Source organism: Canis lupus, chromosome 9, assembly GCF_011100685.1.
Source record: "Canis lupus familiaris isolate Mischka breed German Shepherd chromosome 9, alternate assembly UU_Cfam_GSD_1.0, whole genome shotgun sequence".
Lineage (NCBI taxonomy): Eukaryota > Metazoa > Chordata > Mammalia > Carnivora > Canidae > Canis > Canis lupus.
In genome coordinates this window covers 21,220,981-21,239,321 of record NC_049230.1, presented here as the reverse complement: position 1 = coordinate 21,239,321, position 18,341 = coordinate 21,220,981, and the positions used below count along the sequence as shown (strand labels likewise).

General features: G+C 45.8%; 1 protein-coding gene across 1 annotated transcript; it reads right to left on the bottom strand.

Annotated features, from left to right (window-relative positions):
• Nucleotides 1-4,772: 4,772 nt before the first annotated feature.
• KRT41 (keratin 41) lies at nt 4,773-10,919 on the bottom strand. Its single transcript, XM_038546024.1, has 7 exons — nt 10,491-10,919; nt 8,885-8,967; nt 7,700-7,856; nt 7,211-7,372; nt 6,999-7,124; nt 6,402-6,622; nt 4,773-4,908 (listed from the first exon to the last, which is right to left on the bottom strand). Exons 1-7 carry the CDS (start codon nt 10,917-10,919, stop codon nt 4,773-4,775), a joined length of 1,314 nt encoding a protein of 437 aa, XP_038401952.1.
• Nucleotides 10,920-18,341: the final 7,422 nt, after the last annotated feature.

Below are 18,341 nucleotides of genomic sequence, written 5' to 3'. Positions count from 1 at the left end.
GATGCTTCTGGAAAGATCTACCGACATGGAACCACAACTTCTCAGGCCTCCAAAAGAAGTGGCATTCCCTGAGGTGCCCAGACCAGAGCATCACCTCCACAATCCAGGCTGAAATTTGTTTGTGGCTGAGAAATACAGTGTTATCTATACCAGGCAGCATAAGATGAGAAGGGAACAATGCCACCTGTTCCTGAATGAGTAAGGTGTGGACAGGAGAAAGGAAGAAAGAAGCAGAAGCAGTCAGAGCTGCACTGGCTTCAGGTCATGCCCAGCCAGCAGCCACATCAACCAGAGATTCCTTTTTCCCTAGCAATTGCCCCCAGTTGAAAAGGCAACAGAATTCAGGAGACGCACAGCAAATGGAGTGACCGGTGAGTGAACATAATGCTGCCATCTCTTGTAAATCTAGCCTCTGTCTTGTGGTGTTTTTAAAATACCAGTAGGCTTGAGTGAATTTGCTTCTTGAATTAGTGGGGAAAAGGAACTCTAGCCCTGTATGGTCCTCAAGATTTCACACAGGCTAGGAGCAGACTATTTGTACACTCTTGATTTCCTAATTGATATTTCAACTAATTTGTAGTAACTCAAAGAGAAACTGAGGTGTCAAGGAACTATCAAGCCCACTTTATTTATTTAGATCAATTTTATTCAAAACATGCTTATTGTGTAGCTTCTCCAAGCTGGGCACAGGAATACATTGAAACAGAAGAATCCTAGTTCTGGTAGAGGATTATATTTTTATGAGCAATTCAGTCCCCACAAATACCTGAGAAACAACAAGAAGTTAAGGAGTTGAGATATTTAAGAGGTGTGAGATGGACATATCTGGAAATATGTTTGTATCAAATGTAATTAGGAAATGACATATACCACGTTAAAGGCAGAAGTCATTTACTGAACATCTGTCAAACACCTGGCACAGCCAGGGCTGGGGACGGGGATGCAGGGATGGTAGGGAGATGACATGCCACGGTCCTCTGTTAGCTCTTGGTCCTACTGAGCAGACAGATGGATCCACAACAAACTCTAATGTAAGGTGATACAGTTGGGCCCTTCCTCTGAAAAATTTCTTCCTTCTTCCTCCACTTCTTCCCACACCTATTCCTATCAGTTCATTTCAAACCGGTTTCTGACTCTGCCCAGAGATGGGGGATGAGACCATTTCAGGTTATTTATCTGTATCCAGAAGGAGACTTGGTAGTGACCCCACTCTCTAGATGACTCAGGAATAGATTTCAAACATGTGGTCTCATCAGGACCCTAATCCCTTTAAGAATCCAGTCTTCCACCTGGCCTGGTAATTGGTTTTTTGATATTTGGTTCTTGTTGCTTTGGAGATCATAACTGAGTGATGTGGCTGCCCCAAGGCACCCCCAGTGGTTCCATGGCATTAGGGTGAGCTTCCAAACAAGTGCAAGAGGTTTTCAGGGATGCAGTATGGGTGGGAGAAGGAGGAGAGGCAATGGTAAATCAAGCAAGTGAAAAAGGATATGCCAAAAGGCCTGAGATTCATGTAGGGAAAGGAGGATGATCTGTGATCCTGCTGGTGAGCAGACACAAGTCTGCCACCCTCCGGATGAGAGAGGTCCACTGCAGGGCAGAGGCATCTCAATGGATGGCCTTGGGGCACATATTTAGTATGTCCGGCAACCCAACGGGGAGAAGGGAGAGGCAAGCAAGGGAGCCTTGGGCACAAAACCCAACATAAAGGGAAAGCCTCAGCTGAAGGAGGCCAGAAGCTCAGTCTGAAATGTGATTGGGGAGGACCTTGCAGGATAGGAGTAAAGACCAAGAAGATTCTCCCTGGGGAGATTCCTAAGCCCTGTAAAATCCATGTGAGCCAGCATCAGACAGTGGGTCTGAATGGACAGTTTTATGCAAATGTACCTCCAGCCTCTAGCAGTTGAGTGCAGGGACAGGGCAATGGACTTGAGAGAGAGATCACTGGGAGAGCTTGGGGGCTCATTTTCCTCCCCTTGCAAAATGAACTTCTCCCCTTGCAAAACGGGAGATTATCGAGGCTGCTCTGCCTATCCCAGGAGTTTGGGGATTTCAAATTGAAGAGCCTGTGTGAAGGCACATTGTAAGTGGTGAAGGGATGGATATGCAAGCAATTCCGACTGTTTCTCTTCTCCTCTTCCTCAGTAGACAAAGTGCTTTTAACAATGTCAGGGGGTGAGTTGACCTCCTTTTGTGATTTCTAGTCATTAAAATTGCCAAGGTTCTCAGGCTATTTTGAAAAAATGAGTGGGAAATATCAAAAAGGGAGACAGAACATGAAAGACTCCTAACTCTGGGAAACAAACTAGGGGTGGTGGAAAGGGAGGTGGGCGGGGGGTGGGGGTGACTGGATGATGGGCACCGAGGTGGGCACTTGACGGGATGAGCACTGGGTGTTATGCTATCTGTTGGCAAATTGAACACCAATAAAAAATAAATTTATGAATAATAAAAAAATAAATATGTATAACCTTGATTTCTTGCACTGCCCTTTGGGGCAGAAATTCTCAGCAGTGATTCCACTAGCATAAACACTCTATCGTTTCCTTCAAGAAAAAGGAATCAAAACAATGGGGTGATTATGGTTCTGTCATCCTGCTGACACATTGGAGACCTGGCCTCTGTGAAGCAGGGTGGTTAGGAGCATAGTTGCTAGAGGTAGACCACCTAGATCTGAATCCTGGTTTCACCACCTACTAGCTGTGCGACCCTGGGCATGTTACATAACCTCTCTGAGCCGTGGTTTCTCACTCCAAAATGGGGATTATATGAGTTTATATACATTAATTTATCTATAACTTAGATGAGTGCCTGATTCGTGGTAAAAGCTCGATGAATGTGAGCTTCAATGGTGGTGATGATGATAATGATGGTGATAATCATCACCAATGATGGTGATGATGGATTGTTTGGTCTCCAGGGAAGCTCTTCACACCTCCCCAAACATAGTGATCCTTCCACCCAGCATTTACTCTCAGGAACCCAAACCACTTCATACACCACTCACACACACACACACACACACACACACATACACACACACACACACACACAATGTCTCATCAAAGCTCCTCTTTTAATTATAAATGACAGAGCACTGGATGTGAACTTAAGAAACACAGGTCAATTACCCTGAGGCCCCACTGACTCATTTCATGTCACCAGAAGAATCCCTCAACCACTCAATGACTCACCTTCTCTCTTTCTCCTTAAAAGGGAAAAACAATGCTTACCTACTGTCATGGTGCAAGACTAAGTGGGTTTATTTTATTATTAGACTGCTTTGAACTTGTTGGATGAAAGGAGCTTTTTTAAGTACAAAGGAAGAGCCAAAGGTATTTGTGCCAGGTGCTAAATTAAGACTTAACAAGATTGTTCTTTCTTATTGGGACCTACCCTCAGAGATATGTCACCTGTATGCAAACACCTGTACAACTGGGGGAAAAGAGCAGAGGAACATTCCTCCAATGATGGGGAGCTCACTGCTTCTCACCTTTGGCCAGCTCTGACTCTGCTTTCTGGAGATACGCTGTTCTTGGCCATGGCTGCCTAAATATGGAGCTTCTGGTCCATGTGTCTACTGCCTATAAGGTCCAAGCCAAGCAGCTGCCAGGGGGCTTGCTAGTGAGGCCCATGAGGGAGCTTGGGTGGGTCCATTTGGCCTTTTCTAGACTGATAGTCTGACAGGCTCAGCAACCACCATGATTTAATGCATTCAGTACTTCACAGCATGCAGAGGAAAGGCACTTTCTCTTCACACATGGGATCTGTAAGAGACTTCGGTCATCTCCTTCCGCAGTGTATCTCATCTATAAGAGGCTCAATCCCCAAATAAAACCCCTAACCCAGTGACTCTCAAATTTGAGTATGCATAGAATCACCCAGAGGACCTGGTACTGCTGGTTGGAGAACCACACTTTAAGAACCACTACCCTAACCCTTCTCATGTTTAATTTTTTTCCCTTCAAAGCTTCCAAAGTACAGGCTTTGGACCTAATTCAAAGAGACTGGGATTCGAGTCTTGATTCAGCCATTAGCTGCTCCCTCTTTGCAGGGTTTGGTGGGACGCTGTGTCACAAGATCCATAAAGCCCCAGCACTATGCCTTGCTCACCATGCTTACTTTAAATAGAGTATTCTAGGAGGTGCCAGCAGAACTTCTGACCTGAGCTTTTCCTTTGCACAAGGACCAGAGGCTTCATCCTGATAAGGGGGATTTTATTTGGTGCCTGTATTTTAAAAGTTCTGTGAATCTGGCTCTAAATAGGCTTTAGATACCCAGTTACAGCTGGTTATCTCTGAACTGTGCTATTTTGCTGCAGGCCCATTCTTAACTGCAGTCCTCACTGGCTTTGCCATCTCCCAGAACCCCTCTAAGGTGAGAGATCCCCAACCCCTGCTTCTGTGGAGACAGCTGGCTCAAGGGGCCCTCAGCAACACTCTTGATGCGGGGTGGAGACACTGATCACAGGTCTTGGGCTCTTCATGCTGCCAAAGTGAAGTTTATTAGCAAAATAAAAACAAAGATATCTACCACAGCTCAGACTGTGAGGCAACAAAAGGAAGCAAAAGGAGCATCCAAGACACCTTAAGGAGAGGAAGCCCAAATCCAGGGGCCAGGGCTGAGCTGCCAGACTGGAAAGCCCAACAGCAGAGAAGCACTACCTGTCCAGCTGGCTGGGGGAGCAAGGCCTGGGGTGGCAGGCCTGCAGAGTGGAGCCAGCCGGGCTGCAGATGGTTCCCATTTCCTGATTCCTCAGGCTGAGGAGTGTGTCAGCATCGAGATGATGAACAGGTACCACAGGAGGCCCGAGGGGGCCCAGAACAGCAGGGAGAGCAGGGGGTACAGGCTGCAGGGGCTGGACAGAGGGTGCTGGCTGCTGGGGTTGCACATGGGTTGCAAGGGAGCCTGCGGAGAGAAAAAGGTGGTTGGAACACTGCATCAAAAGTGTATGAAATGCATATGAGAAAATGCTCTGCATCACTTGCCATCAGGGAAATACAAATCAAAACCACAATGAGATACCACCTCACACCGGTGAGAATGGGGCAAATTAACAAGGCAGGAAACAACAAATGTTGGAGGGGATGCGGAGAAAAGGGAACCCTCTTACACTGTTGGTGGGAATGTGAACTGGTGCAGCCACTCTGGAAAACTGTGTGGAGGTTCCTCAAAGAGTTAAAAATAGACCTGCCCTACAACCCAGCAATTGGACTATTGGGGATTTACCCCAAAGATACAGATGCAGTGAAATGCCGGGACACCTGCACCCCGATGTTTATAGCAGCAATGGCCACGATAGCCAAACTGTGGAAGGAGCCTCGGTGTCCAACGAAAGATGAATGGATAAAGAAGATGTGGTTTATGTATACAATGGAATATTACTCAGCTATTAGAAATGACAAATACCCACCATTTGCTTCAACGTGGATGGAACTGGAGGGTATTATGCTGAGTGAAGTAAGTCAGTCGGAGAAGGACAAACATTATATGTTCTCATTCATTTGGGGAATATAAATAATAGTGAAAGGGAATATAAGGGAAGGGAGAAGAAATGTGTGGGAAATACCAGAAAGGGAGACAGAACGTAAAGACTGCTAACTCTGGGAAACGAACTAGGGGTGGTAGAAGGGGAGGAGGGCGGGGGGTGGGAGTGAATGGGTGACGGGCACTGGGGGTTATTCTGTATGTTAGTAAATTGAACACCAATAAAAAATTTAAAAAAAAAGTGTATGAAAGACTAAAGTACACAGACACTTTCCAATTGGGAAAGCAAAGGAGAATGTAAACCTTGGAGGTCCTGCTAGGCCTAGAAAGGGGTAGCTACATGGCCAGAATTACAGCAGAGGTAGGATCAGAGCTCGGGGGACCTCTGTGCGAAAAAACAGCCCTTCCTGCCGTGGGCAAAGGAACAAGGGCAAGAAATGCAGAAAGGCTGGCTGGGCAACAGCAGGCCAGATGTCCACTGCCCTCCCAATTGACGCACAGGCCCCAGTCTTGTTCCTTATTGCTTCATGAGGTGTTCTATCCACCTTACCTGTTACACAGGACAAAATGAAAGAATGGCTGCAAATGCCCTTAGCAATTTTTTTTAACACTGAGTATGAAGAATCCCTATTATGAGAATACTTCTTCCAGAGAGAACTTAGTGAAACCTAAATGCGCTGAGCTCTCAGTATTTCAGCTCCCCATGACAGTGATTGGCATCTGGGAATGTGACGTAGTCAGCAGAATGGATGGCATGAGCTGAGAAGCTCCCACATGCCCTCCTCTACATCCAGGCAGCTCATCAAGCTTACTGGATAGCAAATTTGTCGCCTTGACATCCCTCCTTTCAAATCCTCCCCACAAAAGGTCTCTGCTTTTACACATGACATTGGCACAAACATCAGGGTACACACTTGCAGTCCTCGCTCTCCAGAAGTTTCCGGTATGTGTTGATCTCACACTCCAACCGAGCCTTAATGTCCAGCAGCACCTGGTACTCCTGGTTCTGCCGCTCCAGGTCACCCCGGATCTCAGACAGCTGCTCCTCCACGTTGCTGATCAGGATCTGCATCTGCGCCAGCTCCGTGCCAAAACGGGCATCGGCTTCACACAGAGAGTTCTGCAGACAGTCTTTCTGTAATACCAAAGACAGAACCAGATGGAAAATCGTGGACTGCAGCCCCAGTCTCTCCAGTAAGACTGTGACACCCCAAGGTGTTGCCAGGCCTGGAGAACAACCTAGCTCCTGTTAGCACTCCTCAGCTGGAAGAACTAATGACGTGCCATTGCTCATCATTGTAGACCTCAGGATAAATTTGCAGGACCTCGCTCATCTGAAGGAATGTTCATTCCCTCAGCAGCCACATCTATGAGAAAGTTCTTGCAAAGGCAAGGAACTCAAGGTTTGAACTGTGTCCTGGTCTGTACTTAAGGGAGGCAGGGACTGAACCAGGAACTGCTCTTGGGAATGGGAACCAGGCTGAGTCTTCCAGGTGTGCAAAGGAGCTCACCAGCGTGTGCTGGGCCTGAAGCTCCACCTCCAGGGCGTTCACCGTGCGTCTCAGCTCCAGGATCTCCGACTGGCAGCACCGCAACTCCTCAGAGCAGGACATGTCCTGCTGGCTGATGCTCTCAGACTGAAGCACAAGTGCACAGAGACATGATCAGCAGCCTGCCCGTGTGGAAGCCCGGGTCCCTCCCTGCTCCGAGGCAGCACCCTCACCTGATCTTGGAACCACTCTTCCACATCATTGCGGCTGGTCTGCACCATGGCCTCATAGTGGCACCTCATGTCCTCCAGCACCCTGCCCAGGTCCACGGTGGGCTCAACATCCAGCTTAATCTGGAGCTTATCTCCCAGCTGGCACTTAAGGATGTGGACTTCCTTTGGGGACAGGAGAAAGACATCCCATTCGTGGAACCCCCACTGCCCTCTACCCAAAGCCTCATCTCCCACTTCCCATTCTCCCCAGTGATTTCTCTGTGCTCCTCCGAGGATGGGGCACCACCTGCATTAGCGTAGCAACTTCCAGAGGTTGCAATGAAGAGCAAGTTCCCACTGAAAGCTGGAGCTTACCTCTATAGCTTGTGAGCCTTAACCATGAGGCAGGGCCTACAGAGCTTCCATCCTGAGCAGGAGGAAGAGCTTCATTTCTTCCCCCAAATGAGCCTGAACTTACCCCCAAGAAAATCTTACACAAAGGCCACGCACCTGCTCATGGTTCTTCTTAAGGCAGAGCAGCTCCTCCTTGAGGGACTCCAGCTGGGCCTCCAGGTCGCACTTGGCAAGTGTAAGGTCATCCAACATCCTGCGCAGGCCGCAAATGTCAGCTTCCCCCAGCTGGCAGAGTGAATGCTCTGTCTGGTACCTTTAGCAGGAAAGATACAGGACTCAGGGTTAGAGGGCAGAGGGGCCCCAGGATATTGGTAGCCACTCCACTGGCCACCTTTCTTCGGTCTAATTGTGAGTTGGCATTTTCTATGTGGCACACTCCCAGCCCAGAAAGCAATGGGGTGTTCCCCACTCATTTGACATTAAGCACCAATGACAAGCCTGACAAAGAAGCCAGTACTGAGGGTGCTGGGTAGACACATGTCCAGCACCTGCCCTCATGGGCTTATGGCCAAAGGGAAGGTGGCAGCAGAGTAACCTGGCAATTGCCACACCAGGTTGTCCCTACAGACCCTCATCTTCCCCCACCCCTACTGAGGCAGACTCTGGGTTCTCTCTCAGATTAGAAGCCAAAGGCCAGAATAGGAGGATGGAAATGGCTTTCTTTAGCTCCAGAGGAGTGAGGCTTCCGCCAAATTTTGAAGAAAGACTATAAAACAAATGCCTCTTCCTGCTCCCAGGATTGACCTTCTCAGGGGGCATAAACTTTTCACACATGGGTGCCTCCATCATAGACCATGAAGCATGACTTTTGTTGTGAGTTACTGGTGATCACAAATTGGGTGGGCTTCAGTATGGAAATATCCTCACAGAGGCAGCTGAATTTGGTAGGAAATGACCTCAGAGTAGGAAATATGAGGTCGGGTCCCAGTTCTTCCACTCAGTAGCCACATGACTTCAGGTAGGTTGCTTCAGGGCCTGGAGCTTTGTATCTTCACAAAGACAAAGACATCACTGCCCTGCCTACCTCCCCAGGTCCTTGGAACAATAGCAGCAAGTGTATGATACATTCTCAATCATGCTGTGAAGCATAAAAGCTACACAACTGAGGGGCAAAGGAATGTTCTTTCAAGATCTTGGGCATAATGCCCTCTGTTTTATCCTGCTGTAACTGTCAGTTTGGGAGCTTAGTAAATTATATCTCTGATGCCAACTGTATCACAAGAGAGAAGAAATCAGAGTAGGTACCTGGCTCCTCCCTCTGCCTGTTGTACCCCAACTCACTTGGTCCTGAAGTCATCTGCAGCCAGCTTGGCATTGTCTATTTGCACAACCAGCCTGTTGTTCTCAGATTTGATGCACAGAATCTGGGGGAAAGAAAATAGGCCTGGTAATTCACTATCTCCAGAGCCATCAATGGCCTCGAGTCAAAAGAAGTTCCATTGGCTGAGATTCAAATGACAACATCCCCTTGGACAACACAAACTCCCAAACACATAAGAGATGCTAGTGTGGTATAGGAGAGGGGGTGTGTATGAGGATGCTTGGCAAAGGCAAAAGGCATACAGCCAAAAGAACTGGGAAATGGAAAGGAATAGTGAACTGAACATATAACAGAGACTTAATTTTATTTTGCCAGCCATAATATTTAGCCTGATATGAACAAGATCTGAAATCTAGGCCACAGGACAATGGGCTGGTTATAAAAGGTTTAAATAAAGGCAGATGCCTTCTTAATAAGAAGTCCCTTATGCTGGTTGGTCAACTTCCCCAAAGGTCTTCTGTGAATCTAGCCAGGTTTCTGTGGCCCCTACTTGACATTTTTTGTCTTCCTATCTCCAAAACTAAAATATAGGCCCTTAGGAAGCATTGCATTGATTATTAAAGGGGCCACCAGATATGCAGAAGAGACCAATGCTACTGAATAGCCATATACTGGTTCAGGAAAGGCATTAGAACATGCTGCCTTCAATGGCCACGATAGCCAAACTGTGGAAGGAGCCTCGGTGTCCAACAAAAGATGAATGGATAAAGAAGATGTGGTTTATGTATACAATGGAATATTACTCAGCTATTAGAAATGACAAATACCCACCATTTGCTTCAACGTGGATGGAACTGGAGGGTATTATGCTGAGTGAAGTAAGTCAGTCGGAGAAGGACAAACATTATATGTTCTCATTCATTTGGGGAATATAAATAATAGTGAAAGGGAATATAAGGGAAGGGAGAAGAAATGTGTGGGAAATATCAGAAAGGGAGACAGAACGTAAAGACTGCTAACTCTGGGAAACGAACTAGGGGTGGTAGAAGGGGAGGAGGGCGGGGGGTGGGAGTGAATGGGTGACGGGCACTGGGTGTTATTCTGTATGTTAGTAAATTGAACACCAATAAAAAATAAATTAAAAAAAAAAAAAAAAAGAACATGCTGCCTTGTACTGCGCCAGAAATTAGGTTGCGCTGATTTTGCAACTACAATGTTATAATTCTAAATACTGAGACTAAGTAAACATAAATTCAGAATCCTGAATTCTACATCTCATCTTTGACATGGTCCCATTCACCTCCACTCAAGAAATTCTCTTCCCACAATAAAAAAAATTTTTTTCAACTGAGGCTGTGTTCACTCCCAATCCAGGCCCTTAAAATTTTGTGCAAATGTCAGTAATCTTTTTCTGTAAAGAGCAAGACAGTAAATATTTAAGGCTTTGAAGGCCATGAATCTGTTACAACTACTCAACTCTGCCATTAGAGCACAAAAGCAGTCATATGCAATACACTAACAAATGAGCATGGCCATGTACCAATAAAACTTTATTTATAAAATCAATCAGTAGGCCAGATGAGCCATAGTTTGCCAACCCCTCATCTGGAGCACTACAAACCTCACCTTCTGCTGGAGCTCCTCGATGGTCTGAAAGTAGGACTGGTAGTCTGGACACATGCTAGACTCGTGGCATTTGCTTGCCTCTCGGATAGTGGTCTCTAGCTCTTCATTGTCCCTCTCCAGCTGGCGCACCTTCTCCAGGTAGTTGGCCAGGCGATCATTCAGGAACTGCATGGTCACCTTCTCGTGGCCATTGGGAGCGCCTTCCCCATAGTTCTCACAGACTCCAATGTTTCCAGGAATGTTGCGGGTCCCTGGCAAGGGGCAAGCAGTGTGGCAGCTGTGGGGCATACAGAGGCTGGGTTGGCCCAGAGGGGTTGCCCCCACACGCAGTCGGTTGGCATGTGCCACGGTGGCTGACAAGCGCAGGGATGCAGCCTTGGCCTCTGAAACCTGTTTACTGAGGAGAGAACTGCAATGATGAGAAGTCATGGGGCTGAAAGCCAGATGTGTGCTTTGCCCACAGTTGGATTTGCTTGAAGTCGAAGCCTTCCTTCTCTTCCAGACCTTATATATGCCTGTAGTGGGTGTTGGTGCAAGAAAACAGGCATTTTCCTCATTAATATTTATGTTGATTCTTATACAATCACTCTATTAGTCAGTGATTTTTGTCTCATATAAAGAGTTAATGAGCTCATGAAAGAGGCCTTCACCCACACAGGATACTTCTCCTCGTTCTAGGGTCCTAGGACACAGAGAAAATGTGGCCCACATTCTGTGGTTTAAGTCTCTTTACCCTCTGCCAGTTTATATCTGTGAGATAATTGAGAACCAGAGACACGTAAAATTCCCTCAACATCTTTCCAACTCTAGTATTCTTTTCCTGCCTCCAAACATTCCCATCATGGCAGTCTAAAATAGTGATCAGTCAGGCACGGCACATTGAAAAAAGCAAAACAAATTATAATTAGTTTGTTTCAGCAGATGTGTATGGAGTCTCTACTGTGAGATATAGCTTAGCCTGCCTGGAGGGAGGGGGTTAGATTTCAGTAAGAGGAATAAGAAAATAAATGACCTTTATTACAAAGGCAATAAGAGAGGGTGCTTAAAAAAAAAAGAAAAAAAAAAGAAAGAAAAGCTACATAGATCTTAAGAAGAGAGCTCACTGAGTGACCAGAGAAAGACTTCATAGAGCAGGGAGCATTTAATATGTGTTTTGAATGATGGTTTCAAGAAGGGACTGGAGGAGACACCATCTCTCATAGAGACCAAAATTAACAGAATCAAATGTGTCTGGAAAATGGAAAATATTATAGCTGTGCTGGCCCTTATAATGAAGACACATGCCAGTGCTGGAAAGTTGCATTTAGTCCAGGTTGTGGGAAGCCTTAAATGCCAGGGCCATCCCATATATAATCTTCAGCTAAAGGCAAATCAAAGGTAGGAATCTGCCTCTGGAAGCTAACTCTCCTCAAATATAAGGAAAAATAAATATTCCAGGTTCCTTATGAAAAGGAGATAAAAGTCTTCTGTATAAACATTAGAGGATAACATCAGGCCAGAACGACAAAAAAGAAACTTAACTTCCAAATTGATTGTGGTGTCTAAAAACTTAATAGACACTTTTTAATTACCCATGGGTCAAAGGAAACATCAGATGAGAAATTAAAGTATTTTAATCTGACTTAAAATGAATATACAAACAGATTTGGGCAATTAAGACTTTCCCTGTGCAAGCATGAGACAAATAGGCAATTTGGAAAGTGGGGAGGGGGGACACTTAATGACTGAGACAGGATAATCTGTGATTCCCAAGAAATAAAGTTATGTTTTTGTGCATTAGAGCCTAGAGGCTAATTAAGGCAGGCAGTGATTAGCACTTTATGGTGTCTATTCTCAGGCACCTCCCCCTCCTTTCTGGCATCTTGCTTTGTAAGACACTGGTCCTCTCACCCACTGACTCCCTCTTCACCTTGTTTAAGAAGATACATACTCAAGAACTTTGATCTTTCATCTTTTGAAACTTCGTACATTTCTTTGAAATGCACCTACCTTGATTGTCCATTACTTAGCAGACTCTAAATTAAAATTTAAATTTCCTTAATCTTTAGAAACACTCAGAGCATCAGAAGCTTTATGGCCTCCTCTATTCCTAAACAAATAAGCCAGTGGCCAGTTGTTCAGTAAGCCATGGAAAAGGGCAGCCAGCCAGCTTCTAGGCTATGCTAACGAAGACGCTGCTTTGACCCCATTCCTAAGATGAATGAATTCACCAGAAGGGGCCCTTGAGGCAGCAGGTACATGTTTTAGGTGGCTCTAAAACATGGAATCTGAACCAAAAGGGATCTCAAAGTCCTCCAGTCCTTTTTGGCATTAAATCCCTCCTGATAACTTTCCAATTCATTGCCCAGTCCACCACTCTCCAGAAGGCCCATCCCATCATTGGCCATGTGGGCCCCTGTAGGTCACAGTTTCCCAGGCTTTGTGCAAGATGCTTGAGTCAAGAGATAAATAATAGCTAACTCTGTCTTCAGGGGCTTACAATACAGAGGACTGTGTAGAAAGTTCTTTATGCAGAGACATATCTACCTCCATGCTGTTTATGTCTATTGCTTTCATTTGTTCCTGCATTCATTCAATAAACATGGGCCGAGTACCCATTCTCTGCCAGGCAGGCTCTGAGGCTGGATGCTGGTGGTATATGAGCAAGTAAATCAAAGAGTTTGCCTTTCATTAATTTACTTTCTAGTTCTACCCATGGGGTCCCACAGAGGATGAGTCCCTCCCACATGGCAGACCTTCAGTTCTTTGTGGCAGATTGTTCTCATCCCCCTCGCCACCCTGAGTACATTCCTCTGAATACACTCCATGGAGTCTCTACTACTCTTAAGTGAGGGCCCTAGAATGGAATTTCTGATGAACTGAGATTAAGAGGCTGCCAGCAGATGACCAGCAGACCTTCTTGCCAAGGACTGTTATGTGCAGTAGGCTAGTGCCACCAACTCTTCAGCCATGATATCCACTCATCTATCAGTTGGTCCCATATACAATCAGTAAGACCCATGGAAACACTTCCCCTTAACTACTCTATGTACAAATATGGGCAATATTCACCAAGGCAGGGTTTACCACCATCAGTGAACTTGTTCCCATGAGCTACTCCAAGTGATTCAATATTCATATAAGCTCCTCCAATACTCAGAGCCCTCTCAAGGCACCATGAGGGTTGCAATGATGGATCCAAGAAATTCCCATCTCTGAAAAAAGCTTACAGCTGAAAGAGAAATAGGTCATGTCATTCAAAAGAAAGAGAAGTCACAGAGAGAGCTGCGGGGGTGGGCGCCAGGACAGCAAAGAAACTTTATCTGGATCTTGAAAGATATATAAGATTTGGACAAGCAGAGGAAAGAGAGAAAGGATTTTCTAGAAAAAAAAATAAATAAGTATAGGCACACACTCAGAAACAGAACCCTATATGGTGGGCTCCAGAGAAGCAGGGGTGCAACCTCAGGAATCTGCCTCAAAAGAAACAACTTTGAATGAAACAAAGATGTAGACCTCAAGAGTCAAATTACATTTTTAAAGCCTATAAAACTGAAATTTATGCTAATTTATGCTAAAAAATGTGGTCTCCTTATATTTTTATAACTTCTACGCAGGTGATTCTCAAACCTCAGGCTGCATCAGAATCACCTGGAGGGCTTGCAAAAAGGCTGATTGCCAGGCCCTGTGCCAGAGTTTCTGACTCAGTAGGCTTGTGGTCAGGCCCAAGAGTCTGCATTTCTATCAAGTTCTCAGGTGATACTGAGTCTGGGGACTGGGAAGCACACTCATGCTCTCTCTCTCTCTCTCTCTCTCACACACACACACACACACACAAACCTATATATTCAGAGTTGATACACACCATCACGTTTGACTACCTACTATATGCTACCTAGTATTGTACTACATACTTCAATCCTTTCAACCACATTGCAAAGTGGTTGCCAGTATCCCATTGTAGAATAAGAAAAAGCTCAGAGCAGTTAGGTTAGCTCAGACAAGCTCACAAAAGTAGAAAAGGAAGTCTGAGAAACATTAGCTCAGGTTGGCCAGACCTTCAAGCCCAAGCTGAGGTTCCTAGTCAGCAGCCACAGACACCCATTCCCTCCACGCACTTCATTCAACCAACTGGTGCCATGTTTTTCTCTGGGCTGCACATTCGTTCAAAGAACTGGAAGTACAGCAGGAGACAGAATAGAGTCCTCTGGAGGTTCTGAGCAGACAAGAGAGATGACCAAAGCAGCAGTTTAGGAAAAGTAGTGCCCATAATGCACCCCGGGATGGGAACGCTGCATCTCTAACACATACTGCAGTGCCCAGTACATAATTCATACTCAGGAACTGTTAAACGAGCCCATGAAAGGCTGGTGGTGCGTGCAAGATAAACTTGGTACAGAGGAGGTAAGGCAGATGGAAGAGGAGGAGGCTCTTAGAAGCCCCCTGGCAGCACGTGATGAAATCCAGCAGTGCCAAAAGGAAGGAGGGATGAGGGGGCAGAGGCATTAGAAGAGGACTCTACCAAAAGACTCTACAAGGCTGAGTGATTTGCTGTATATGGAGGTCAAAGGAGAGAGAGACATCAAAAGTGTCCTTCTGGTCCCTGGGTTCCTGGGACAATAATATGGTGGAAAAGGAAGTCAAGATGTCAAGGCAAAGAACTGGTTCAAGGGAGAAGATGCTGAATTTGAGTTTCGAGAATGTGAAATGTGACCCAGTGAGACTGCCTTCCAGGAGGTCCAAGGGAAAGTCTGGAGCAAGGCAAGAACAGCCTGAGTTGGTTGGACTCACTGAGATGCTCTCCTGAGTCGCTCAGATTTCACACACCTGACAAACAGGTAGAGCGGTTGAGCGAGCCCAGAGGCTCATACCTGAACAGGACAGCGATTCTCAAAGGGAGGATCCCCTCGCCCTGTTGGAGAGGAGGTGGCAAGGAAGATTTTTTGGTTAGAGGAAGTGTCGTTTAAAAACAAACAACCTATACTTTAAGTGAGTTGTCTTTTAGCCATGACTGGGTTTGGTATTTATATTTTTGAAAGCTAAAACAACATCAAGTGAAAAGTGAGATTTTTTTTTTGTTTTTTTAACATTTGTTAAAGAGAAGGCATGGATGAGAAAAATAGTTGAAAAACACTAAACTAGATGAAAAAAGACCCAAAAAATGATTCAACAAGATGAGCTCATGAAGATTCCTATAAGCGGTCAACAGAAGGGGCAGATTTGATTTTGTTCTTAGTTGGGAAGATGAAGGGAGGATGATGAGGGGATGGTGAGGTGGACCACAACACACAAAAATTTGTATCCAAATAAAAAATGCTCCTGTTTGGGGAAGTTTAGAATTCCATCTCGATATTTTTGGTTTCTGGGTATAAACAGTGGTGGGAGCAGAAGTGTGAGCCCTTCTCCAAAGCTTGCTCAGTGACTGCCAGCATCTGCCCCGGGGCCTGCAGCCAGCCACCCTTATTCCTTCCATTTCCCTGGTATTTGGGAGAAATGGCATTTAGAGTTTAAAAATGAATAAATAAAACAAGCAATGAGTGGAGGAGCCTGCAGAGTCCCACCTAGCATTATAGTGTGAAGTCTTGGAAAAAAATATTACAGAGCAGCACATCGGTAGTGCAGTGTGGTAATCTGAAGACTAGTGGGTTCGGTACTTACTAGGTGGCTCAAAACTGGATCTGGCCCCAAGCCAAAGGAACAAAAGTCTCAGGGGAAAAAAAATAACCACCTGGTTGAAATTATTGTGACCAAAGCAAAACTGGATATTGCACCTAGGGTCCCTATAGTCCAATCCGTGAGGATTGTGGGCTGTAGGGAGACCAGAGCACAGAATGTACAGATGAAGGAATCCGTCTGTAAGTGGAGAAGTGCTTGGGTTTTGGCACCAGAGGGCGCCCTGAGCTGTCACTCATAATTATGGGTGCTCGTAAAACCAGTGTCCAGGTGCCCTAAGCCAGGCTGGATAGCCACCTGCCAGGCTCCCTAGGTTGCAGTCCTTGCTGTGTCCAAATAGCCTTTCCTACCACACCCAGTAGCCACCGGGGTCCCATAACTAGAGTGCCTTTACGGTGTGACCTGGCCAGGCAAGTGGGAAACAGGCCAGATTTTCATGGTCCTGTCACATGAAAAGGTTATGGCTACTTTAAGTAAAGTCAAAAACAAAATAAACAAAACCTTCCTTATTTGTTAGAAGGAAGCCCACAAGAGCCTGCTTGCCCTTTGACAGCCCAAGGAATGCTTTTTTTTTTTTTTTTTTTTTTTTTTTTTTTTTGGTTAAGCCATTTGGAGTGAAACACTAAGCCCCAATAACAGTGATTGGTTTTCCTTATTGCTTATGGAAAAGGAGGGTGGTCAAACTTCCAGGCCACCAACGTGGAAATACATGGCCCCAATACTGTTAATAGGTTCTGCTACCACCTATTTAGTCCCTCATTCCTTCTAAGAGGAAAAGATTATCCCTTCTGGTTCTCAGGGAGCCCCATAAACCAATATCCATTGAACCTTCTCTCGGCCAAGAGTGCTATATGGATTATCCCTCAACAATAGTGAAGGGGAAATAATATTTTTCTAATTTTACAACTGAAGAATAGGCCTCAAGAGAGCGTAGTAGCCTGGCCAACTTCACTTCTCTAGTGTCACAGAGGGTGGAATTTGAGCCCAGATCGGCCCAATTCCAGAGCAAGTGCTCCTTTCCACCATACTATGCTACTATACAGAACAACCAAATCTGCATTGGTCTTTGGACCAGGGTACACAGGTGAGCCAAAATCAGAGAGTTTCATTCTTGAACATGCTCACCTCATGCCAGGTGCTAAATTGACTAGCATAGCAAAGAAGGTGCATGATCTCTCAGTGCTCTTCCACCATGTCTGACTGTGACCCCTGGGCCTGGGTCAGAGCCATATCCAAGAGGTAGAGAGGCATTTGGAGCATTCATACCAACTGCATTTCTCACCATCGGCACCTCAAAGGGAACAGCAGAGGGGACAAGAACACTTGTCTCTGGAAAAAAATATGTCCATGACCCAAACAGCTGTCCCCAGTGCCCAATCTAAGAGAGCAGGTGGTAATTCCATGCCTCCGTAAAAGGGCCAAATTGAATGAGAGGAAAAAAACTTGGCTACCTGGCCATGGCAGTTCTCAGCATGACCTCCCTTTGGCTAGATTGGAACTCTAAGTTGTGTGATTTTGCTCTTGGACAAAATACCAAGAGGCTGAAGGTGCCAAAAGCATGGTAGGGACATGTTCGTTCTGAGCTGTTCTGAAGGAATTCAAACCGGGCAAACAACACAGCTTCCTTTCACCAGTCTACAGGGATCAATGGGCAAGGTAAGTACACATCCAATGTCAGCAAAGGGCCTTCACCCAGGGGCTAAGACCCTAGGGCCCTAGAGAGATCCTGGCAACAACAAGGCATGTTGGAGCCAATGACCACCCAAGGTCTCGAAGGCCAGAGCTCTTTATCACATCACATACATTGCCAAGCACAAGAAGTATAGCACTTAATGCAGGAAGGAGTTTTATTCACCATTTGGTACAGGAACCCAATTACATCTTAGGAGAGTTTGAAGCACTGGAGTAGAACCAAAATCCCAGAAGAGGTACTGGGAGCAAACAATAGCTTAGGTGAAAGACAATTACAGCATTGGGGGGTGGGGTGGAATGCAGCAAAGGGATACATACAAAGGGAGCCACTGCTTAGAAGTTTCTGTCACACTTTTTGACTCATTGAAAATGCCTCCAGTGAGTTTGGTCTCCCTGGAAGGAAAACTAAGCAGGTGAGGACAATCCTAGCTCCAGTGCAACCAGCCTTGACCTCCCACACTGCAACGCAGACCTTCAGAATCGGTTCTCAGTGCTGGTCCCACTGGC